At 48.3% G+C, this 26,081-nt stretch overlaps 1 protein-coding gene across 2 annotated transcripts in view; it reads right to left on the bottom strand.

Moving 5' to 3' along the window:
* Positions 1-390: 390 nt before the first annotated feature.
* The window catches only part of GLDN (gliomedin), a 64,131-nt gene continuing 38,440 nt past the window's right edge, over positions 391-26,081 (bottom strand). The window contains exons 3-10 of one of the 2 annotated variants that reach the window (XM_024568236.4): positions 22,955-22,972; positions 22,489-22,596; positions 12,786-12,923; positions 10,221-10,355; positions 7,489-7,572; positions 7,266-7,391; positions 6,025-6,175; positions 391-4,218 (exon numbers count right to left, since the gene is read on the bottom strand). In XM_024568236.4, the coding sequence (XP_024424004.2) occupies positions 3,741-4,218; positions 6,025-6,175; positions 7,266-7,391; positions 7,489-7,572; positions 10,221-10,355; positions 12,786-12,923; positions 22,489-22,596; positions 22,955-22,972 (1,238 nt within the window). In that variant the 3' untranslated portion in view covers positions 391-3,740. The remainder of the gene's footprint in view (positions 4,219-6,024; positions 6,176-7,265; positions 7,392-7,488; positions 7,573-10,220; positions 10,356-12,785; positions 12,924-22,488; positions 22,597-22,954; positions 22,973-26,081) is intronic. The other variant, XM_053929008.1, reaches the window with a different exon arrangement.

Here is a 26,081-nt window from a genome sequence, read left to right as displayed (position 1 = left end):
TTCAATGCATTGAGAGATTGCCCAAATTCATACAAATCCAATGTTAAGTGTTTTTCATTTTTTAGTCCCAAATGTTATGTCCTTTTCAGTTGCCTCACCTATGCCAATAAATTAGCAAGTTTTCATTGCACTTATGTCTGTGTTTATGTAGTCCTAGTTACTGGAGTTGCATTTTTCGTATTTTTCTGTAGAGAAAACACAGTCCCTGTCAGCGAGTTTTCAGTATTCAGGAAGGGCTAGCAAACTGCGGGAGTTTCAACGGAAACACCGCCCAGTATTAACACACCACAATGTTGTTCTGGTTGTTGTTTTTCCTTTTGAATGTTGCATGTAAATTACAAAGCATTAAACATAACAATACACTTGTTTCACCATGTGATTGTGTTCAGCAATGATTATTTTATTGACTAATTAGATTAAAGTTAAATAAAATTACAACCAAAAAAAGAGACATTCACCATTATTCATTTGTTTTTGAGAAGTGTTCAGAGTCTGTGGTTACAGTTTGGAAATTATGACTTTTAATGATGTGCTACACAAGGTCACAGCAGCTGGATGAAAACGGAAAAGCCTTATCACACACTTCTGCTTCTGTGGTTTATTTAACGCAAGTAGTCATAGCCAAAATGTACTCTCTGCAGCTGGAAAATGACACCTGGCTCTTCAAGAACTGGTGTGCCTCCTTTGACTTTTCACCTTGCAACCTTGAGGGAACTAAGACTGTCAAGATGCCTAAGATCAGAACTCAGTCATTTGAAAACTTTTACTCCAGAACTCTCTCTCTCTGTCCCGACATCTGTCCTTGGTGATAGGATGAGACCGTCCCGCCTGCGCGGCTTCAATAGGAAGCATTATCAGTACAAAGAAAATGCTTTGAAATAGGGTCCAACCTACCTTTGAGGTTGGGGTGGGTGGTTTTATTTACTTTCTGGTGGGAAGCTATCTACTTTAGATTAAAGAAGAATTAGAGAATTATCTGGCTTGATTCTGACATCAGAAGGGCAGATTTTTGGAACGTGTTTTAAAGCAACTTTGGTAATGAGTGACAGTGGAGACTGCTGAAACGTTATCTTGACTTAAAAGCATTCAGTTGTACATTTATTTTAGCAGTGAGACGTAACCTTTTTTTTTCTTTAATCAGGTACTGCTTGCAGAAAAGAATGAGTAAAGTCTTAATTCTTCCTCTCTGTAAAGGCAAACTTTCAACCATATAAAATTATCCATTAGAACTTGATCAAACTCGATTGTCCTTTTATTACTCGGCCATAACAAAAACAAAACACACAACCCACTGTAAGCTGCTCCAGTAGTGAGCATATAATTCTTTACCCACAATTAGGGGAACCAAGAGAGGTCAGATTTCAAGCAAGACTGGGGGTTCTAAAACTTCTTCCTAAAAGGAATATGTGCAAATTTAATAACTAACCTTTTTGGTTGCTAACACACATACAGTTAGGGTTGTACATATTTCTATTACTACATGGCTATCGCTATGAAATTATGTTCATATCCAGGTCTTCTGAGTCCAGCAATGAAACACGTATATTTAAATATGTTGAAAAAAGACTGGCCTTCATTAGATACATTGATCTTGAATATGAAACTCTATTTTACTTTTTTACAAAATATGAATCTGAAGAGTATTTTTTTAAAGCTGTGATGATATAACACAACCAACCTAATTAAAAAGTGGTGGTGGGGGGAGTTCTAAATACCCTTATTTTGAGAAAACAACAGAAAATTCCCTCATAGCTGTCTAGGTATTTTCAGTGGAGAGATTTAAATATTTAAATCAGCACATCCCCTAAGTTTTAAAACGCTGCTATGAACAAGGTATAAAACCAGGACTCAGAGTCAGTAAGAATGGACTTGGCCCCAGTTAAAAGTTGCAGGAGCGTTTCCCCAAACACAGATGTATTCAGTGAGGGCAAATCACAGAAACATCTTTATATGAGACTTTCTCCAGGTCCCCTCCTGGCTGCAGGGCCCTAGTAGCTTTCTAGACTCCTCTCTACCCTCAGTGGCTCTGCCTGGCTGGAGGATGTTTCAAGAACTGTAGGTGTGGCAGGAAATGTAGGTATTTAAGGGTATTTAGGAGCACATTAAACTGGATTTTCTCCTGTCTTTCAAATGGACCTGACGACACCCTTCAAAACTATATCAGAGAAGGACAGCTCACTAGCTGCGGTTTGGAAGCCCACTGAACGCTGTGCTGTCCTCACCCTTTCCCTCCATCGAAAATCTCAAACCATGTAAATCGCCGATTTGGGGTCTGGAACAGAACAAAACGTAACAGGCTCTCGTGAATAAGCCCTTCCAGGAATCAGGCTCACTTTGTATTCTAGGCCAGTGATTTCCAACCTTTCCCATCTCGTGGCACACATAAACTAAGTACTAGAATTCTGCAGCACACCAAAAAATATATATTTTTTGCTGATCTGACCCCCAAAATGGGTACAATTTTGATTCATTTATACCCAATGGCGATTGTGGTGTTGGCCATTGTCATTTTCTTATTTGACAGTCTAAGGGAAAGGAGGTCAGTGCCCCAGACTAAATAGTCAGCTACTGCATGTTTTAAAAATTCTTGCGGCACGCCAGTTGAAAATTGCTGCCCTGGATCAAGGGTGGGCAGACTTGCTGTAAAGGGCCAGAGAATCAACGTTTTGGACTTTGAGGGCCACTGCTCAGCTTCCTGGCAACGAATCAACTCTGCCATTATAGAGCAAAAGTAGCCATAGACTATCATACCCAAATGTGTTCCATGTGTAACTGTGTTCCAATAAAACTTTATTTACAAAAACAGTTGATGGGCTGGCTTTGGCCTGCGGGCCATAGTTTGCCCTTCCCTATTCTAACTAACCACAAATGGTGCCTCTCTTCTGAAAACTGCCAGGTGCTTCCCATATTCCTAGCCAGCTACGTCCACACACACAATATTTACTGCTCCCATAGCGGGTACATAGCTGTGGCAGAAGAAGCCAGTGAGACCTGAGGGCTCAGTTTATGACCCACAGAGGCAAATCAGCACGAGCAGAAACCAATAGGAATGTGCAGGGGCCTGATTTCTGTTTTATTAGAAAACCTGGGCATGTAGCTGTTGCTGGATTTTGCTAATCTTGGATCAGCAAGCAGGAGCTGAGGAGGATGGCCAATCTGGTGCAGTGCTGGCAGGCGCAGGTGCAGAGAAAGGGAAAAACTGTGGGTAATGTGGCATCTCAGCAGCCTCAATGGGTCAGTGCCGCTTCCCAAGGCACCAAGTATAAGACGGTGCTAAGGAATTCATTGCTCAAGCAATTGGGCTGATCAACTCAGAGGTAAATCTGCTCAGCATGTGGCTAAAAACAAAACAAAATGAAACAAAACCCCCAAATACATAAAAGTTGTAAAAGCAGCAATGGCCAAAAATCACAGAATTCCCTATAGGTAGAGAAAACCTTACCCATCCTCTCAGCCAGCTCCTTCACCTTACCCACGGTGGGGGGAGGGGTCCTGAGAGGGAGGGGTACCTTGCCCAGCTAGTTTGTGGAGGAATCACCAAATCTCAGCCTTTGTTATTTCCAGTCTGTTATTTTCCTTTAAAGAATCTGAATTCAAAAGGCATTTACCAACCATATAAACTCTCGTCATGAAATTATGACAGCTAAGTGCCTGGCTACCCTTAACGACAGTTTTCTGTTGGGACGTAAATGGTGCCAGGGAAGTCCTGAAGCTTACTGAGGGGAACGCAGTGCATTCTGTCACTGGGCTAACGCAGCCGATAAAAACCGCACAGGATAGAGCATTAAATGGCCATCTTCCCAGGAATACAAACGCTGGTCTCTCATGTTGTATGATAACATGGCAAGAACAGACTGAGTAGTTCTTAAATCAAAGTTGGCGTTGATCTGTTGCCCTCCTAACAAATCAAAGGCAAAGGTTATCCTCATATCTTTGGTGTCCGTGACATAGAGGATCCCTCGGGCAATGAAGGCGTTGCCGGCCTTGGATTTGGGGTACGTGGTATTGATGTGTTGCACCACAGAGAATGTCCTCTCCTCCAGCTGGGCGACGAGGATGCTCGAGCCATCCACGCTGGAAGCATAGATAAGCCAAAGGCCCTTCTCATCTACAGCTAAATTGAAGTACGTCTTGGAATTGGCAAAGAGGTATTTTCGATCAAAATACAAGGCATTTTCAAGCTTCAGAGTTTGGGATGTTTCTTTGCCAAATTCAAATCTGAAATGTATGAAAAAGTAGATACAAGTCACCATTTTTGTGGACATGGGTGGTTTTTTAGGCTCCTCTATTAAACTGGGGTGGGGCCTGCGACTCTGCATTTCTAGTAAGTTCCCAGGTCATGCCCACTCTGAGCAGCAGGGGTATAAAGGACAGTGACTGCATCTAAGTGTCCACCTACTAGCATATGACTCTGGAAGATTCCTTCATGTCAAGAATCCTCAAGTGTTTGCTGACCTCCTGAAATGCCTTCTCAAAGTTTCCCCCCCTTTCAAGGGGCCTCCAAAGATGATCTGGTCCAGTCCTTTCATGTTATTGGGTTGGCCAAAAAGTCCATTATGTTTTATCCATAAAATAAAAGGCACATTTTTCATGTTTACCCATAGCTTTATTGATTTGGATATTTTGAGTATGTCTGCTGTCTTCTGCTATTGGCTTCAGTGTGTAGAGGCCAGAGGTGCTGCCAAACAGCTTCCAGTGCATAAGACAGCCCCACAGCGAAGAATTATTTGACCAAAATGTCAGTAGTACCAAGAAACTTCACAAACCATTTTTGACATGTTTGATCAGTCACAGCACCTTCTCCATACACTGCACAGTTTCAGCTGCGTTTTTAGCTTTCTTGAAATAAGGAAGCATAATACGCCGAATATGTCTATCTTCTTCTATCTTCAATATTAAAATGGCCGCACAAAAATTCATCAATTTTGATTTTTTAATGCATCCTGATGTGACAGCTGTCACAATACAGTCTAACAAAATTGTTTTGAATGAAGTTAAAGACAACTAAGCACTACTAGAGCCATCGTACAGAAAAATGTAACAGACTTTTTGGCCAACCCAATACAATTGAAAAAGGAGAAGTGACTGGCCCAGGAATACAAGTAACTAGCCGAGCCAAAGTTTGAACTTAGGACTTCCAACTCCAAGTTTTGGGGGGGTCTTTCTCCACTTCGTGCTGTAATTTTAAGTCAAAAGTTTCACAGCAGCCTAAGTTAAGAAGGAAGTCGCCAGCTGGAAGAGACGTGGCAAGGTCAGGCTGCGAAGTCAGTCATGTCTGCTGGGTGACTGGATAAGTGGAGCTGCACACGGAGCCCGTGCCCGCAGCTCCCGGAGGCCGTCTGATGTGGCCGACTCCAAATCCAGACCATATCATAAAGTGAATTTATGATTCCAAAGGTACCTGACTCCAGGAATGAAAATTCAGCCATTAGGCCGACAGAAAAGAGAAACACTAGAGGGTGCCATTGAGCAGCAGAAGAAGTGGGACGTGTGGGAATCTGCAGATATGCACTGGAGCAGAACAGACTTGAAGCCAGTTGAGAAACCCTGAAGTAGGTTTGAAAAGAAACCAGAGAAGAGAGGGGCTCCAGAAGGCCCTGCCTGCCCATCTCAGCTCACGGGGCTCTCCTTCCTCTGAATGCCTGGAATTCAGGACTGTCATCTTGTCCCTGTCTGGTACTGGCAGGGACCGATTTGGGGGTGTGACACCTTCCTGCCAGAGGGAGCTCTGGATTCTGGCTGCTTCCTTTCTCAGAGGACGAGAAAGCTGCATCTCTTACTACTCCAGGTCTCCTCCTCTCTGGCTCCAGCCTTACTCTGTGTCCAGACCAGCAATAAATGCAGATCCCAGGCAGGGGCTGGGTTCACCGTGTCCTGCGGTTCATCCAGTCAGCAAACCCGGACTGGCCTCTGACTGTGTGCCAGGCCCTGAGGACATAACACGATGGAAACACAGTTCTGACCCCTAAATGGCTCCCAGGTGACTTAAAGCACCACAGCAGGCGCTCTGGCCGAGTGACTCACCTCACTATGGTGTTGGAGCCTCCCTTGTGGTAGTAGAGAGCGTTGTTGTAAACCGCATGCCCACAGCCGTGGAAGTAGTACGGCAGATGGATGAGCGAGTAACTGCCATTCAGCAGGGAGGGCTGGTCTTTGAACTCCTTCACCCTGATGCCTGCAGAGGGAAGCCAGGGAAAGGCTGTCACCTGCCCTCTGGTCTGGCAGTCACAGCTTGGGAGCGAGTCAGGGCAGGAAGGGAAAAGGAGCCAGGTTGGAGTGAGACCCTGCAAGGGTCCTTGTCCGGTTGGAAGAATGTCAGACTCCCAAACCCAAAGTCCAGTTCTCTTCTATGGATTCTGATCTGTCTTCTGAGAGCAGTAGCCACAGAGTCAGCTTTGCTCCTCCCAGGAAAACGTGTCACCCCCTCCCCATCCGACTCCAGACTGTTCTCTGAGACTAACATAGGCCTCTCCCAGGAACAGCAGATGCCTAGCAGTTATTCAGTCACCTCCTGCCTCCTCCTCCTCCACAGAGTCGGCTGCTAATTCACATCATTCTCTGTCCTTCTGAGCCACAGAATGCTTCTCAGCTGGTCTTCGGCGCAGTCACTACAGCTGAACCGTTAGCCTTGATGAAATGACGCTGCATGTCACACCTATCGCTCTGACTGGTGAGTGCGGCCGGACCCCCCCTCCGGAATGAGGCCGCTGCTACGACAACCGGCAATTCCTGAGCACCTCCCTTGGGGCAGCACGACTAAGGCCATGCTCAGAGCGGTGTCCCTGTGGGATGGCACTTCACCTTCTCCCCTGGGCTCTCTGTCCGTCAGACATCTGAGAACGATGACCAAAAAGTACTCTCGGGGGCAGGGCGGGGGGTGCCCACCTCAGAGACAGATGGGTAGGTAGCGCAAAACACTGTCTCTGGCATTTTTACCCCATTATGTTTTGAGGGTTTATGAGGCCATCAGTCATAACACTATGTCGTTTCCTTCTGGATACTTTGCCTAAAATTGGATAAACTATGTGTATGTGGGGGGTGCCCTGGTCATGTCCCTGTGACCTGAACAGCAAGGACTGCCCTCAGTGTGCTCAGGGGAGAATGGGTCCCACCCCACTCTGTGCTTTCTAAAATAAAGAGTGATTGTTTGACCCAGTAGCAAGGATTCCAGGTGCACATAGAGAGAACCAGCCTGCAGGTGGGCAACGGATGAAAGAAAGACAGAAAGACAACACAGATACAGATTATCTGCCAAGTGGAAGTACCTGAAAAATGTTCAGTCACCCAGATCCGCTCATCACTCTTGTTAGCAGACTCCCTTATCCAAGTCCCAAAGGTCTCTGTGACTTTCAGTACTTGTGTTGCATTTCCAATGGAAGTGATCATGGATTCTACCAAAAGAGGAGGGAAAACAGTTACTCGCCTGCCCATGATGACTTTAAGGCATCCAATTTCTGAATTTCAAAATAGGATGCTTTGTTTCTGTACCCGCCTGTGGGGAATGGCGTTCACTGACTTTCTCATCGGCTTTGCCAACCAAGGTGTCATCGTTGGGGATAGCACATGTCTCACCTAAAACAACAACGACAACAATGAGAGCAGATGCAGCTGGCGCAATGGGCACCGTGCAAGCCTACAGCTGGCGCGCTCCCCACCTCAGTCCAGACTCTAGGCCCATAAGCATCCCTTGCAATAAATAGGCCCACCAAGGTTTTTGGTTGCTTGCTTTTGAGCAACATCAAATCATACACTTCCACATTTCCCCCCTTAATTGGTGAGTTCCTAACAAGCTTTCTGTGACCACAGTTGCTAAGATGGTACCATCCCCAGAGGATGTCTATAAAAGGGGGAAGGTGGCCTGAGCCAGCTTGGTCCAGGCTCAGCAACCTGAGGGAAAGAGAGTTTTGCTGGCACCTTTTTGGCCTTTTGGGGCAGGTGGTATTATCGCGATTGCAACTTTCTGGAAGATTTTCCATTTCAGGGAAGCTGATGCAGAGGTGTGAGGGAGAGCCTTAGGAGGGGGCCCACTTTACCCCCTCTTGCTGGACTGCCAGGGGCCCGCAGCCTGGCTGACACATTTGAGCCCCTCACCACATCTGCCCACCTGCCCCTGCTTGAAGGCCTCCAGCTCTCAGGTCCTCAATGGGTACCTGATTCACACAGCCTTGGTTTGAGGCTGCACCTGAGCTAGAATCCATCCTCCTTACTTTGTCCTTGTTCCCGTAACAAATGGGCTCAATTCAGACCTTTGGTGAGGAGGTGGCTCAGGGTGGCAGGAGCAGGACAGGAGGGAAGCGGGGACATGGCCACTGCAATGAGGAGAGGGAGTGAGCCGGCTGGGGGAGGGCCCTGGTCTGGGGCAGGTTGGGGCCCATCGGGCTTTCTGGGAAAGGCCAGGCTCGTTCTGACGGGTTCACATCACACTGTGGCTGCTGGATAGAAATCAGCACCTCTTCTGCTGTCAGTGAGGAAGCTCATGGAATAGTCTGGACAGGTTTCTTTATCAGCCAGGAGGGGGCGGGACCCTCCGTGATCTCTAAGCTGGTTTCTAGCTGGATGTGCCCGAGTTTCTCTGAAGTCCTCCGGCACCCCAGGAGAGCAGTCTCAGCACCCTGCACCGACTCCCCCGCAGATGGTCCTGCTGCCTCCCAGTTTCATCCTGAGTGTGCCCTGAGGAGCTTGGGCTTTGCACAAGAAGGGACAGGGAGATCCTCCTGTTCTTAGTCTGAAGAAAAGGCTCTCATTAATTCCTGATGTACCAACCTGCTTCTAAAGCTGTGGGGGTGGGAGGAGAGCAAAGAAATGGGATTGGAGCAGGAGAGAGGGCCAAGGTCAGATGCAAGAACTGAGGGCCCATTTCCAGGGGGCAGAGTGGGAGATAATGGCCTTTCTCGTTTAAACCTTCACAACTCCGTCTTCATAGCTCTGGGGCCCCACCCCTGCCAATCAGCCTCTCAGGACACAGGCCAGGCAGAGGAGGATGCTTCTCCAGGCACCCGCTGTCACTGGCTGATGGAGCCTTGGGAATTAGACTGCACAAAGCTCAGGTCAGATCTCCCCTTCGCTCATGCAAGAAAGGGCTGATGCTAACGGAGGCGGTGGGTGGCACTGAGTGCTAGCGAAGGAGCAGCTAACTGCCAGGGAGGATTATAACCAGGCTCCACTTATGGGGGTGGGGAGCACCTGCGACATCTTTGAAAGCACAGATTTGCCCTCTCTTACAGCTGAGTGCCTGCCCCCAAAGTGTCTTCCAGGAAAAACAGCGCACCAAAGGGAACTGTTTAGGAAAGTGGCTGTGCAGCAGGTCTGGCCCACACGCAGGTCTGGCCCTCCTGTCTGCCGCCGAAGCGATAGCATGAGGTGGTGCCTCCTCGCGGCCTCAGTAGGCGAGCAGATCCCAGCTTACTGCCTTTGGAAAGAAGGTCTATCATCACCCTAGAAGTATTTTCCATTAGTATGGACCTCGATTTCTAAGTAGTTTTCCATCCTGCGGCCACCCCTATCACAAACTGGCCAAAGAACAAGTTCTGTCAGCCTACCAGAGGTCAGGTGTCCCTTGCCTTAGTCTCAAAGTGTGAATTTCCACCCCCAAAAGGAAGATGTTCTTAGAGAAGGGACTTTATAGTCAGGCACACCTGGCTCTGAAGCCCAGCTCCGTCCCTTACTACTGAGTGTTTCAGTTTTGTGCCTGTGAATGGGTAACAATAACAACTCCTATACGCTAGCATTGCTGGGAGAATCAAGTGAAGTAAGCACTTAGCACCACGCCTGGCACATTGTTGGCACTCAAAGCTTGGTGGTGGCGGCGGTAGTGCTGCAGTGTTTGCGGGGAGTTCACCCATCCGGACTTCCCCATCAACGCTCCAGCGTCAGTCAAGCCCATCATACTCCGGGAGCGAGCAGTTTAGCCTTCGAGACTAGTTCAGGGGAGGGGGAGGGCGGATTTGGCAAGGAAGAGGAATAGTCCTGCAACTGGATGGGGAGAGGTGAGGGAAGCAGGTGGGAAGCCCAGTTCTAACCTGCCGCCACTCCTCATCCCAGGGACAGACTGCCCAGGCCTCCCACAAATATGTAGCAAGGGGGAACTCCTGGGATAAAATCTGGCTTTGGATAAAATCTCCTCCCTCTGTTTAAAAAATCCGGTCACAAAGCCTGAGTGAAGCCCAAGAGTTGGGACCATTAGTGAAAGAGGCAGGTTCCCTGGGGCAGGGATTGGTGACCTGGGCACTGGCCGTTGAACATGTTTGGCTGCCGAGGGGCTTTGGATCTTCTTCCAGGGGACCCTGGGGGACCTGGAGGGCCCGGGGGCCCAGGTGGGCCAGGTGGACCGGGTGGGCCTGGGTCACCTTTGGCACCTGGAGAGACAGAGAGAGAGAGAGAGAAGGTAGGGGGGAGGAGAGATTGATTAAAGAGCCGTAATCAGAGTTGGGTTTCACACAAAGAAGAAAGAACATGAGTCCCTCCAGGGAGGCTCGCCGAGGAGCCCCTCCCGCAGGTGACTGTGCTCTAGCACTTGCCCGTGCAGAGCTGAGGAAGCCCCCAGCTCTGAGGGGCTGAGCCTCCAACCATGTGCCAGGAACTGTGCTAAGAATTTTGTATCTCCTCATGGCCACTCTCTACCGCTCTATGAAGTAGCCTCAGTGACTCTGTCTTAGGGAAGTTGAATGTTTTGCCCAAGGTCACAACCTGAATAGGCTGGAACTCAGTCTCTGGTGTGTCACTCCAAAGCTCCTCCTATTTCACTTGCCCATGCCCGTGGACGCCAACCCTGCCTGCTCAGCAGAATCGCTCAAGGAGCTGTAATACACTTCTTATGCCTGGGCTTCCGCCCAGTCCAATTAGATCACAACTGTAGGGAGGTGGGTTATCTGAATTTGTTTTTAAATATTTAAAATTTTTGTCAATTACAATTGACATATTAGTTTGAGGTATACAATATAGTATTAGATGTTTATATGACTTACAAAGTGATCACCCCGATAATCTAGTGCCCATCAGACACCACACAGTTATTAAAATATTAGTGACTTTATTTCCTATGCTCTACTTGATATCCCCGAGACTGCCTTTATTCATCTGTATTTTTTAAAGTGCCCTGCTATGCAGCCAGGTATGAGAAGCACCACTCTGTGTGGTGGGGGAAGTAAGGAGCTCCTGTGCAGCTTCGAGAGCTTGACTGGGCAGCTTAACACTGATAAGCCCATTTCTTCATCTCCAAACTGGGTCTCATGCTCCCTTGAGAAAGGGCTCTTGAGGATGACTGAGGTCCCTGGGGTGAGTGTCTCACAGCTGGAGCCCTCCACACCTAAAGGCAGCCATTCCTCTAACTTCAGGTGGCCGATATGGGTGCAGGCCACTGCAGCGGCCGCTGGTTCTGGAGCTTTCATAGGGATGCCATTGGGCTGGGCCATCCAGCCCTTTGGTTGTACCTGCCTGTCCAGGGCGACACTGGTGATCTAAGGTCTCTTAAGCTGCCTCTTCCCAGTCAGACCAAATAAGCCTTTTCAGTCTCTTGAGAGTGGGCAAGCAAGGGTCACTCCAGAAGGGGCGGAGATCTGTAGGCCAGGCAGACATGATCCAGCCCTACTAGGCCTCCTCTGCTCTCTGGCCAGAGGGCACACTCAGCTCTGGCCTGGCCTCGGGGAGGCTGCTTTTCTGAATGGCTTGTCATCACCCACCTGCCTTGTTCAGCAATATATGGGACAGCTGTATTCTGCATGTACCAACTTCCCACATAACTAAAGTACACATGATCTTATATTTTCAAAGTATATTCCCGTATATTACCCTGTCAAAACACTTCTTCAGTTCTGTGCACTTTGCAGGGCATCCTCCCCTGTTGACGAAACAAAGCATGCTAAATGGGGTGTGGTCTCCCCTTGATGCTTTGGTCTTAGCACAGTGTCCGGCAAACAGCAGGTGCTCAGTGAGGCATTCAGTGGATGCTCAGTAAATTCTCAGTGGATGAATGGCAAATGATTCAGGGTCGTTATTCTGAACACCTGTCATCTTAGCTTCTGAAGGACAGACGTCACGTCTTACTCACTTTCATATTCATAGACTCAACTCTTAGCAAAGCCCCCAATTCATAAACGCTGCTCTTTTATATTCAACACTGTACTGTTTACTGAATACATTAATAGGATAGTTATGTTTTTATGATACAAATGATCTCCAAGGTATTGTGCTTTTAAAATTCCTTGCCTTGTGACCATCAACTGTCACCTACTCTTTCCACTACGTGACTGTCTGTCTGGGCTCATTGCACCTCCATCTCCTCCCCATAGACACCAACTATCTGCATTCAAGCTGGGCTAAAAACTGGAAAAAGAAGGTCAGCAACTGTGTTTGCCCCGATTCTCCATGTCAAAGGCTTAGGATAAGGGCCTGTCTTGACTGCAGAGAAAAGGCCTGCGCTTTCCATCAGGTGTTCTCCGGGGATGGGAAATTGCTTGCTGGCGTGTATTATTTTGGATTGTGCTGGATTTAATAGATATTTAGGAAAAGGAAGCTTTTTCCTTCATCCTAATTTAATCCAACCACAATGTTAAGACCTGAATTATTTAACCTCCTTCTGCTTAGATCCCAGACTTGGTCTTGCCAACATTGGGGTAACATGCTCAGTGTTCTCCTTTTTGAAGGCACAGAACTCTAAAACCGGCTACAAGATGGACTCATAAGGGAAATGAGGAGAGAAAACCCAGAACGGCCCATACGTTATTAAGGCCCAGGCGGGTCTCTGGGCCTGTTCACCCTGGGAGAGGGCCCAGGCGCCAGCCTCTTACCTGTGGGGAGCACATCATTGGACACGTCTCCTTTGTCCCCCTTTTCACCCTTCTGCCCTGCTGGGCCCTCGTTTCCGGTCAAGCCCAGTTCACCAGGGTCTCCCTTTTGCCCTGGAATTCCTGTGGCTCCAGGTAGCCCTGAGAAAAACAGTGATATATTAGCCTGTTGCGCAAGGAATTCTGACACACTACTTTGTGATATCATACCGTGTACTTTAAAAGTGAAGCAGCTTCACAAACCAAATAACTAACGCAAACAACCATTTTAGGACAGCAGCATGGCCATCACTAAAGAAGAACATTTCCAGGGGCTCTGACGGAATACTTTCAGAGACATTTGGTTGCAACAACAGGCTGAAGAGACGGCTGAACCACAAGAGGGACAGTCACAAGAAGAGGAGAAAGGTAAGGCCTGATCCGAAGCCTGACCCCGCCACGCACGTAGGATGGAGCACCGTGAGGGCTTGGCTTGGTGCTGCAACAGTGGGTGATGTCGTCTGCATTATTTGGTTGACTCCTCACAACACATTGGAGTAGAGGCTGGGGACTTATGCGTACTCTCATTTTTAGAGACTGGAACTAAGGCCAACAGTGGTTATAACTGATGCTGCTAAGCGAGCAGCAAAGATCTCCGGACTCCGTCACCAGTTTCTGTGGCATTCCAATGCAAAATGCTTTTACTCAAAAGAGCAAAACAAGGAAAGTTGCTCTAGGACAGGCATTAAGATGGATGGTTACAGCGTGAACAAATTGCAGTGGGCGACATTTCCGCCTTCGCTCCAGGGAAGCCATCACCGTAGGACTTGCGGCCCTGCCACACCCAGCTAGAAACAGTTGGGATGTACGCCACGTCCCATCCCAGCACCGCCCTGAGGAAAGCACAGGCTTCTGATCCCCGGGAGAAAGGAAGCAAACTGGGTTCCGCTGACTGGCACGGCTTACTGCTGTTGGGTTGTTTCCAGGCAGCACAGGGAGCGGGAACCCAGCCAGAGCCTGGCGACTCTGCTGTGGTGAAGAGAGAAAAACAAGAGTTTGGGGACACAGAGGTGCCTAGCATTTGTGAGACAGACTATGAGAGAGGGGATTGTTGTGTGGAAAGAGCTGGGGAACTTCAGAACTTGAGTCTTTGGCTGAGTAGTGATCTGTGCAGAATGCAAGACAGGGAAAAGAATGGACAGGAAGCTCATCACTACACACCTCTCGAGCCTGCCCAGGGAAAGTGCCCATTCCCGCCTGTCAAGGCGGAGCGACCTCAGGAAAGGACAGGGTATTGGGTAGAGTCCCGGAAAAGTCTTGTCGTAGTAGGGGGCTAAATTAGTCTGAGAGTCAAGGCTGCGTGGGTCCATCATAAAAATGCTTAAAAACAAGCTTTGAACGGACCAGGATGATCTGCAAGTACTTTAACTGCATGTCAGAATAGAGTCCAAAGTTTGAATCATTCAGTTGAGGTGATGCAGCAAATTAACAATTTAAAAGAACAGCATGTGGTCATCTCAATGGGTGCAGCAAAGGAATTTCATGACATTTAACCCCTATTCTTAAGAAAATTCTCATCAGACTAGGAATAGAGGAAATGTCCTCAACCTGAAAGAGGGCATCTATGAAAAACCTAACGTCATCCTTAATGGCGAAAGACTAAGTGCTTTCTCCTATGGTTGGGAACAAGACCGGTATCTACGCTTACCGCTTTCACTTCACACTCTGCTGGAGAAACTAGCCAGTGTAAAAAAGCAAGGGAAAAGGAATGAAAGGCAGGCATACTGGAAAGGATGAATTAAAATTGTCTTTATTTGCAGTTGACATGATTGCTCATGTAGAAAACTTCAGGAAATCTATACAAGAGCTACTCAACCTCACAAGCTCCCAGGACACCGGGGCCCTGTGAAGGGAAGTGATTGCCTAACACTGTGCAAAGGTATCGCCAGATAGGATCAATTCACATGATCTTCTATAGCAGGGAGCCCGCCGTTCATTCCGATGACAGCATCCTGCAAATATTGCTCAATAGAGGTATTATTCAAAGTGACACAGATTTCAGGCAACAGGAAAGAGCCAGAGCATGTTTTACAGCAAGCAAAACTTTGATTCCTCCCAAAGTCTGTAACCAAGTGGGCTGAGGATCGATCCACTGCCTTTTCTAACTGCCTGGTCAGTCCCCATGCCTCTTCTTATAGGCTCTAGCTCAGAGACTGCCATTCAGCCCTCTCCTGTGCCCCTCAGCTGGGACAGCCCCCACTCTCTAGTGGTCATCCTTCTGGCATCACAATAATGCTCCCTCCAGATGTAAAATCAAACCTCACCGTCCCTACCCTCACTCACTGCTTGCTAGCACCAGAGGAGTCAATATTACCGTCCCAGGGGAATCATGGAATTCCAGACTGGAAGGTACCTTAGAGGTCAGTTAGATCAACCTTCCATCCAACCCTAAAAGCCCCTCTGTACTACCCAATTGGCTCACACACCTTTTCAGCAGGGGGAGGTTATTGCATTCACATCACCTCACCTCATATCACATCCCATCACAGATCGGGCTCACATGCGCCGCACTGCCACTGAAGGCAGTTATTCCCTGAAACGTAAATCTGGAGCTCTCGGTACCTTTGCCTTTACTCCAGAGGAGTGATACGTGTTCAAAATGGTTTCTGCTCTTCCATACTTTAGGGACCCTACACAGACCATCCCAAGGAAGACAGCAGTGTGACAGAACCCTGAAGCATTGATCACTGTTAGAAAATGTAGTGACCAAAGAAACATTTGCTAGATTTCAGTCAACCATTAAAAAAGTCTCAGTGGAAACTGTGAAATTCAGCTGTAGCTGGGAGTCAGAGGCCTTGACTTCCCTGCCAGTGGTGATCTCAGGAGGGTGTAATGACAGATGGAGAAGCTGCAACACGGAGAAGAGAATGTGAAGAAGAGCAAAAGCTGCCCCCGCCCCCACCGCCATCGTGGGCATTGTCTGCTATGGATTCAGTACCACAGGGAAATCATGACTCTCTGGTGGGTCATGGCTTATTATAATACATCTCTCCCAACAGCACTGGAAACCCAACGGTCTGAGCCATCCCTGCCCATGAGCACATCTTGCTGGAAAGTGATTTGCTCACTTAAAGGAGCCCTTAATTGGGGACCTCTGCATGAGAAGATGATCTTTTGTCGGTATTTTAAATAGGCAATTTGACACATTATCTGTAGGACACAAAAGATGACTCCGTTGCCATAGAGTCCAGCCAGCACAATACAGCAAGTATAACTGATACCGTTTAAAGGTTTCACATGCCCAGATTTAGCAAAGCTCAGGGAAATGGTATCTTCTTGTTACTTCAGGGTTTTCTTTTTCAGGCATTTATTCTAGTCACAAAAAGCCTTTCTTCATCATCCTATTTCCCCTTCTTTTCTTTTATTCTTTCCTCTTGTGCCTACAATTTTATTTCTCAAAAAGGCCGTGTGTGAAATAGGAAAATGTTCATACTGTAATGTAGCTATTGTAAGGCAGCCTTCATGGGGGTGGGAGTGTAAACTAAAGATATTAAAGACCTTTGCTTAAAGGTGTGTTCTGATACTTATCTGGGCGTGCACGATCATTTTTCATTTTTGAAAAAAAGGGTGGGGGTACACGGAACATTCCTGGAGCACCAAGCTCAAGTGATCAGGGATAGGAAGAATTAACATCACTGACATGTCCATACTACCCAAGGCAATCTATAGTTTCAATGCAATTCCTATCAAGATACCAAAAGCATATTTCACAGAACTAGAACAAATATTCCAAAAACTTTTATGGAACCACAAGACCCAGAATAGCCACAGCAATCTTGAGAAAGAAGAACAAGTTGGAGGAATTGTGCTACCTGCCATCAAACTGTACTACAAGGCCATAGTTATCAAAACAGCATGGTATTGGCATAGCAACAGACATATAGATCAATGGAACAGAATAGACAGCCCAGAAATATACCCACAACTCTATAGTTAATTAATGTTTGTAGTTGATTAATACTTGACAGAGGAGGCAAGAACATACAATGGGGTAAAGACAATCTATTCTATAAATGGTACAAAAAACCCAAAACCAAAACCAAAACCAAAACAACCCAGACCACCTTCTTGCACCATACACAAACACAAACTCAAAATAAATGAAAAGCTGAAGCATTGGACTCAAAACCATAAAATTCCTAGAAGAAAACATAGGCAGTAAAATCTTGGACATTTCTTGTAGCAACGTTTTTCTGATACATCTTCTTGGGCAAGGGAAACAAAAGAAAACATAAACAAATGGGATTACATCAAACTAAAAAGTTTTTTCACAGCAAAGGAAACCACCAACAAAATGAAAAGGCAGCCCACTGCATGGGAGAACATAACTGCCGATGATCTATTTGATAAAGGGTTAATATCCAAAATTTATAAAGAAATTACACAACTCAACACCAACCACACAAATAATCCAATTAAAAATGGGCAAAGGACCTGAATAGACACTTCTTCAAAGACGACAAACAGTTGACCAAAAGACATATGAAAAGATGCTCAATGTCACTAATTGTAAGAAAAATGCAAATTAAAACCACAATGAGATATTACCTCACACTGATCAGAATGGCCGTCATCAATAAACCAACAAATATCAAGTGCTGGCAAGGATGTGGAGAAAAGGGAACCCTCATGCACTGTTGGTGGGAATGCAGGCTGATGCAGCCACTGTGGAAAAGAGTATGAAGGTCCCTCAAAAAATTAAAAATGGAACTGCTTTATGATCCAGAGATTCCAATTCTGGAAATATATCCAAAGAAACCCAAAACACTAATTTTAAAGACTATATGAATCTCTATGTTGAATGCAGTGTTATTTACAATAGCCAAGATTTGGAAGCAGCCCAAGTGCCCATCAATAGATGAGAGGATAAATAAGCTGTGGTATGTTACACATGGAAAATACTGCTCAGGCGTTAAAAAGAAGGAAACCTTGCCTTTTGCGACAGCATGGATGGACTTGGAGAGTATAAGGAAGTGAAATAAGCCAGTCAGAGAAAGACAAGTACCATATGATTTCACTTATATGTAGAATCTACTGAACAGAATAAACTAACAAACAAAACAGAAACAGACTCATAGATAGAGCTGTCAGAGGGAAGGGGCCTGGGGGTCCTGGGGAGGCTGGCTGAAAGAGGTAAGGGGATTAAGCGAACAAAAAACAAGAATCACAGACACAGACAACAGCATGGTGAGTACCAGAGGGACAGAGTGTGGGGACGGGGTAGAAGGGGATAGAGGGGGGGTAGATGGTGATGGAAGGAGACTTGACTTGGGGCAGTAAACACATAATACAACATACAGTTGATATGTTATAGAATTGTACACCTGAAACCTACATCATTTTATTTAACCAGTGTCACCCCAATACATTAATAGGATTTTGAAAAACAGAAACAAAGGGTGGGGGCCATTTTCTCCACATACACTATGTTCTTTGTCTTTGCCCTCTTGTGACCACTGCCGCTGACAAAGCTTCCCTTGATCTCTGTTGATAAAGCTCCCTGGCCAGGCCCTGGTGTCAGAAGCTCACTGCTACCTAATCTCCTTCACCATCGGAAGACCGTGTGTGGCCCTTTCTACCCGGCCCGGCTACGCTCACACTGCCCCCTGTGTCGCCTGGACTCTGGCACTGTTTATCCCACGGCTCCCTCAGGCCTGGAGGCAGCACGTTCTGCAGGAGGGAAAGGCCAGACTCAGCTTGCTGGAGGGCTGTCTGCTGTTTCTCTTTCTTGGGGCGCCCACTCAAAACAAGCCGTGTTACCAGCTTTAGAGTCGGGAGGTGTGTGGTGTTGCAGGGGTCAGCTCCAACATCTTTGCAGCGGGGGGTGAGGAGGATGGCTTATTTTTGGCAGGACCATCTGTCACAGACTGAGGGGCAGGGGAGGGGGCTGGCTGGAGGGTGTCGACAACACCCAGTCCCAAGACTGGGATGAATAAGGAGGAAGGTGTTTATTTCTGTTTTTATGAGGATTTGATTTTCAGAGAATACACTGCAGCATTCACTGTTAAGTGAGAAAGTGAGACAGATGGAGAGAAGGAAAATGTTTGGTTTTGCAGCAACAGAATGTCAAACTTCATAGAGGATGCTCATTGCGAAATGACAACATTTAAGTCTCTTTTAGGTTCAGTTCTTCTCTCCAAGTCTAAGTTGGTGTTTTCAAATAAATATAAGTATTTCCACTTAGATTTCCTTTTGGTCTAAACCCAAGTTTCTCCTTCCCCATTTTTGGAAACAATAGCTGACACTACTATAGTACTTACTCTGTGGCAAGCTCTATTCCAAGTGCCATATATATTATACGTATATGAGTTTACACACGCACACTCATTCAATCTTCCTAACAACACTATGAGGTTGACACTATTATTGTCCCCATTATATAGATGAGGAAACCCTGGCACAGAGTGATTAAGTAACTGGCCCCAGGGCACACAGCTAGTAAGTGGAAGAGCCAGAACTCAAACCAAGGCATCAGGCTCTGGCCCCATGCTAGTCCTCCACCAAGCTTAGCAGGACTAACGTGAGAAACTGGGGGTTAACTTTGGTGCTTCAGTCTCCCGGAAACAACTCTTAGGCTATACCTCTGAAACTCTGATTTCGTCAGGCTAGTGTATCTCATAACATGTCCTTTCCTTCAAACATGCATCTCATGATGTGATATGGATGTTTTCGATTTTTGACTTTAAGAATTAGATGGAAAGTTTCAGAACAGGCGTTGCATGTGTTTTGATTCCTCAGCAGTATTTTAAACCTGTCCAGTAAATATCTGTGGACAAACATTTCCACCCTCTTCTGCTCAGTGCTGTCCTTGGCTCACCCGGAGGCTCACTTCTACTGGGTCACTAGATGCTGCTGCTCCTCAAGACTCCGCCCAGGCTCTCCGTGCGGCCAGGGTCTCCATGTACCCCTGCCTACAGGCCGGTGGTCTCTGATACTCCCTGATGTAGGCTCTAGCCCCATGGTCTCCTCTGACTGCAGATCTATGTGCATCCCAAGGCCCCTGACATCTCCTCCCCTGATAGCTCAATCTCAGCACATCCGTCGCCAAGCTCCTGACTGTTTTCCCTCTTCTGGTCTTCCTGCAGGAAAGCTGATTATTGGGTAGGATGGACATTCATTCCAGGGCTCAGCTGGGGAGGGGGAGGGAAAGCACAGCCCTGCAGCCTTTATTAGGGGGACTGGGGAGAGCAAGCCCTTGCTCTGGAGTCTGACAGTCGGGGCTGGAGCCTGAGCTGGCCCAGGACTGAGAATACTGTCAAAACCTCTTTCCAAAGAGCCAGCTCATCAGATAGCCTTTGTCTTTACATTTCTAGAAGGGTGGCTAGCATCCACTTCCCCGGCCTAGGGCAAGTACTCCCTGCTAGGCCCTCAGGGACTCAAGTTCTAACTTCAACCTTAGTGGAAACTTCTTGTGCTGACCTTGCTGACTCCAGGAGGCCTCCTCACTGGGAAGGTCTGTGTCTTTGCTGCCATTTCTATGGGATCTCCAGGAAAGGAGGGTTTGGCCAACCTCGAAAGATAAACAGAATCCAGCACCTTCTCACCCATCATTTGCCGCCCCCTCTAAGCCTTCTCTGTCCTGCTGCCTCCTTCAGCAGGGTGATCGGTTCACCAATGAGACAGGGTAGGTCCCGCTCTGCTGCAAATCCCCCCCCATCTCACTCTGAGTACAAACCACAATTCCTCAAATGCCTGGGGCCAACCTGATTTGGCCTCTTACCTCTTATCCTCTCTGTCTGGCCACCCTGGCTTCCTTGCAGCTTCTCAGGCTCCGAGGACAAGCTGGACTTCGGGCTCGGCTGAAACCACCTCCCCCAGGATCCCCGAGACTCCCACTCTCACCTCCTCCAGGTGTTCTCCCAAAGCTCCCTTTTCAGGGGGTCTCTCACGGCTCCCCACTCTACAGTCACACTCCACCCCCACACACTTCCCAACCCCTCTCCTGGCTCTATTTTTAATCTTAGCGCTTAGCACCAGGTAACAGACAATATATTCTACTTGTTTGTCTTGTTTATTGTTCATCTGCCCAGACTAGAATGTCAGCTTTATGAAGGCAGGGATTTTGTCAGCTTTTTCATTTCTGGATCTCCATCTGCATCTCCAGATGCAGTACCTGCCACATAAATATGCGACACCTAAATGAGTGAACTTTTTCTTTCCTGCCCTTGCTGGGTGGTGGGCTGCAGGCCAAGTACACCTCTGCAGAGCCAGAGATCTGTCTCTAACCCCTCTGGAAAGCCACGCCTTTCCTACCTGCCCCACTCCCAGTGCTAGCACCATGGCCCCTCCCCTCCTCGCTGCCCCTCATAATACTCAATGCTGAATCCTTATGACCGGGTCACATTTCTGGGGGCTGCCCAGGATAAGTCAAATGTCTGCACACGGCCAGTCATCATTATTCAACGCTGATGTTCATTTATAATGACAATTACTATCCAACATGTGACGATCTAGAACTGCTCTGTAATTCCGGCCGTAATTGCTGGCCTTCTGGGGACAGAGCTGACTCGGGCCATGTTGCTCATCTTCATAGCGGCTGGCCCCTGGGAACGTGAGCACATATGTTTTGCAAAGTGGCAGAGCCCCTCAGTGATTTTCTCCCTCTCCACTGGCTGTCACTAAAACTGGCATGGGAGTACGAGTAGGGTCTCTCAGAGGGGTTACTGTGCTGTCTGGAGGAATTTCCTAGTAGTTCTTCTAGCCCAGCGCCTGTGCAAGTGAGATGGAGTAGCAGAGCCAAGAGTTTGAAAATAAACAAGAGGGTTGGTGGAGCCTCCCCCTGCACAGTGGCTGAGCGCCAGGCCTTCCTAGAAGCATCCTGAGCATTCTCTACACCCTGCACGCGAGCGTCCACCATGCATGTGCCAGCTTTCTTCAGTGACGCTGCCCAGGCCTTCTCGACGACTCCCCAGTGTGGGAGCTCAGAGCCCTTTAGAACCCACCCCAACCTATGCCCCAGCCTCCTGCCAGGCCCTGAGTGGGCCCCTGCTTCTCTGGGCCCTGGGCGCCTCTGACACCTCGGTGCTTCTGGGCCTTTGCTCTGGTGATGGCAGTGCTGCCGCTCACAGCAGGGCAGAGACAGTCTCTCAGAGATGCCAGCCACACCTTTGTAACCATCCTGTGACCCGTGGACAGGGGACCCTGGCAGCTCAGACCCTGCCACCTGAGTGCCGGCCTCAGGGAGGCCTGGGTGCTGTCATTTTATTCAAGCCATTCTGGCTGTTCCTTTAGCCAGGAAACCCAGGGGCTGCCATCACTCACCTGACCTCCCATCAAACGCAGACAGTTTCTGGGCAGGAGAAGGCAGTGGGAGGGCAAGGCAGGAGCTGACCCTTGGAGGGACTCGGGAGTGGCACATCTAGCCATCCTACAGCCCGTGGAGAACCCGTCCTAAGGCTTTGCCTCCTCTGCCTTCCATCTGTCAGTCTGCATCAGCAATCAGTCCCCAGTCCCCAGGGAGACAGCTTGTCGAGCAGGAGCTAAACCATTGTCAGTTCCAGAAAGAATGCCCTGAGCCCCCGAAACACAGCAGCTTGCAGGCGAGAGTTGAACCCGCCTTGCATGCAAAGAGGCAACACGTTTTAGCTACTGGACACACTTCAGCCCATTCAAAACGCAGTAACAGAGACAAGCAACAAGGGAAATAATGAAAGCGTTGGCAAAATACCCATTTTTCCTCTTTTTCCATTTGCTCCTTTTTCGCCTTTTGGGCCCTGGGCACCAGGCTGTCCATCCGATCCATTATGTCCGGGTAACCCATCAGCGCCTGGAGGTCCTGTGTCAGAATACAGGAAACAAAAACATTAAAAAAAATCTCTTCACTGAAGTTAAGGTGGTTTCCTTCAGCCAGTGAATCTGGGCAGGCACCAACCTGTTCCTTCTCCCCTTCCTTCTCTACCTTTGCTGCCCTTGCTGAGGCAGCGACAGGTGGGGAATGGTGATGGCAGGTTCTCAAGTGGGAGGGGCAGGAGAGCTAGTGATTGCAGGGGAGAGAGGGAGGGGGCACAGTGATGGTCTGGCTGCCTCTAGACCCCTCTGCCTTCCCCACCCAGCCCCTTCTGAGTGATCCTGGGGAGTTAGCCACCCATATCCCACACCCCCCCACAAGAACTAGGAAAACCATGGGCTCTTACCTGGTGGGCCAGGCGGTCCTACAATAGAAAAAGAAATGTAGATGATAAACTATAGGAGGAAGAAAGCGAAGCCAGCTCCGTACCCCAGAAACACCTTCCCCCTCTTAAAATGCACCGGCATGGAACCACCCCATGCTTTTCATTCAGAATTCAGTATATTTGCCGAAAAGATTCTTCACACCAATTCAACACAGACCCATTTGCCAATCAAAATGACTTCTGTTTAAGTTTCAATGGACCAAGAAAAATTTAATTGATTCAGAAATTAGTCATCTCTCAAGCAATTAACCTAATTAAATGAGGTTGGGTGACAATACAGGTAAGCACTCGTGAAGCCCTGGCATGGACAAGCATCAGCAAATGGTGGGCTGCCATCGAGGGGCTGAGGTCTGGCCGTCAGGAGAGCAGTCCCAAGTGCTCCCGTGCAGCCGGTTCATCTCCCCCACGCCACCGCCACCGCTGCCGAGGGGAGCTGACAGCAGAAGCCAGCTTGCCAGGCCTCTATTTTGTTGCATGAAAGAGCCTGAGAAAAACTGAGGGCCCAGATCAAGTAACGAGTACTTTCCTTGGTGTGCAATCACCCAGAAAATCTAAGGGGGTTTGGATGAATCACTTACACATAATCTAACAAAAAAGATTTTGCTCCCACAAACAGGAGAGTCTTATCAATTATTCTTTTTGAGCATTCAGACAAGCTAGTGAGGTTGTAGGAGGAGCAGAGAAGGTCCTTCGGTTTCTCCAGACTATGTGGAATGACTACCAATACCGCAGTGGAAAGGTCTTTCCATAAATCCAAGCTCGGGGCCTTTCAGAAAAATCGTCATTTAGTAAGCACTTACTATGTGCACCAAAATTTGCTAAGAAGCAGAAATCTTGGCCCCTGTGTCTGTTATATTTACAACCTACCTGGGGAAGGTAGACACTTGGAAATCACAGTGAAATATGGGTGAGCTACAGAGAAGCAAACCCCCAGATGAGGCCCTGGGGTAGTCGGGGCGTATGGCTGCTGGAGAAGGCCTGCAGAGAGGGTGAGCCGCGAGCCGGGGTGCTGAGGAAACAGTGGGCCTGAGGAGGCTGCAGGGGTGAGGGAGGGCTGCACATCCCGTGATGGGGACCAGCAGGAGCAAAAGCACAGCGGTGGGCACCTGCATGGTTTAGGGGGGGCCGGGAAGAAGATTGGTCAAGCTGGTGTGTGGAGATGAGGCTGAGTCAGTACTCGGAGGGGCAGATGTGGGGGCAGCAGCGCTTGAATGCCAAGCAGAGGGGTGTGGATGGTATCTGTGAGGCACTAGGGAGCTACAGTAGATTCTAAATTGGGGGAGTGGGGGCAACACCATGAAGTCTGCATTTGAGATTTTCTGGGCAGCTGGAAGTTGAAGAGAACTTGAAAATAAGATAAGAGAGAGAAAGAGGGAAAAGAGAGGGTGGGGACAAAATAGCCAGAGGGTCTCTATAGTTAAAATTAGCGGCAAGGTTATGGATAAATGTGCTTGGTGACTGTAGAGCTGTAGAGAAAGCTAGAAACTCCAAAGGTATTTCAGCAGAAGAATGAGCAGGGTCCCGTGTCTGATTGGGTAGGAGGCAAAGAAGGCCTAGGGTATTAATGGAGAGAGGCTATTTTACCTACATGGGGACTCATGGAAGAATACGTGTTTGAAGGTATGCTTTCAGTATACATAGTCCTACTTTGAGCAAACATGATTTGTTGAAAATGGCACCAGATTTTGCAGGATTAGGGTAGCCTGTGGCCATATGACTTTTCCACAAGGTGGCGAACACACCCACTGGCTGGGGAGGGGTGATGTGGACAGCTGACGGAGGTCCAAAGAAATCAATCAGTCATCTCTCCCAGCTGCAGATGGAGCCAAATTCGGATGTGCAGATTGGTAGGGGGAAAAGGTAAAAAGAAAGAATCAGCTGTATGTAACAGCCGGACAGCCTCGTAACCACTTCCCTGCGGCCGGCCTACTGGGGAGCGGTCCTGGCTGGAGCCGCGCGGTCAGGACACGTCAGCCCTGGCCAAGGCTGTCACTGGAGGGAAGTGTTTAGATTCGGATTTCCTGACAAAGATCCCTGGACACCCTGTGACTGCAGTTCTTAGTCACTGAGTCCACAGAATCACCTGGAATGCTGGCTGCAATGCAGCTACCTGGGTCCCATCTAGAGATTCTAATTCAATTTGGATACACAGGCCCAGGAGCCTGCATTTTTACCAAGCAGGACCGGAGACTGGAATGCAGATGGTCCTGGGTTCCTTCTGGCCTCCCACCTGGTGTGAAAATTTTCTGGGAAAAGAATCAGTCACTATCAGCAGGTCCTTGAAGGGGTCCCTGACCCTGGAAAGGTTGAGAGCTATTAGTTTTGAGGAAAAAGTAAAATGCCTGGGCCAACCAAATTTGGGGATTTGGAGGGGTGGGGGGAGGCCAGTGAGAGAAGAGGTATGAGGAAAGAGAGGGAGTGATCTGAAGACGTGGGGGTGGGGGTGGGGGGAGGGGTGGAATCCAGCAGGTTCTGTGCCCTGAAGCTATTGGAGAAGAGAATTTCAGAAGGGAGAGGATGACAGTCCCAAAGAGTTCAGCGGAAGGTGCTACAGCCACGGCAACTGTCCCACCGTCTTCTCAGGGTGCCAGCTGAGCTGCCCGAGGGCTCCTTCCCGCTGGAAGAAGCCCCACATGTGTGGCATCGTAGTAACGTCAATGGCACATGATATATATGTGCCAACTGGGCATTTAGAAGCTGTTTCTCAGGATGTTTCTCAGCTCCTGAGCCTTCTCCTTTTCTGAGTCACAGACCCCTAGGAGTACCTGTGGACAGCGAATCCTGTCAGTGCCCTACCAGGCCTGGTTTCCCGGGCCTGCCACCAGAGCAGCTGACAGGGCCCCACACTCAGAAGGGGCCCTGTGCTTGCGTATAATGCCCTGTGGTTGCCATCTAGAAATTCTTAATTATTTTATCTTAGAATTTATGTTTTGTAAATGAAGTCCGATGGGACCACGAAGCACGTTCCAGGGACCTGGAGCCTCGGTGCGTATGTGGGGCTCCCCTGCCCTCCTGCCTCCCCAGGACAGGCTTGCTTCCCGCTCCCTGCCCCATCAGTGACTGCTGCCGCCTCCCATCCCAGTAGGGA

This window comes from Desmodus rotundus, chromosome 7 (genome assembly GCF_022682495.2).
Source record: "Desmodus rotundus isolate HL8 chromosome 7, HLdesRot8A.1, whole genome shotgun sequence".
NCBI classification, from domain to species: domain Eukaryota; kingdom Metazoa; phylum Chordata; class Mammalia; order Chiroptera; family Phyllostomidae; genus Desmodus; species Desmodus rotundus.
The sequence above is the reverse complement of the archived record's forward strand: the minus strand, read 5'-3'. Positions and strand labels throughout refer to the sequence as shown.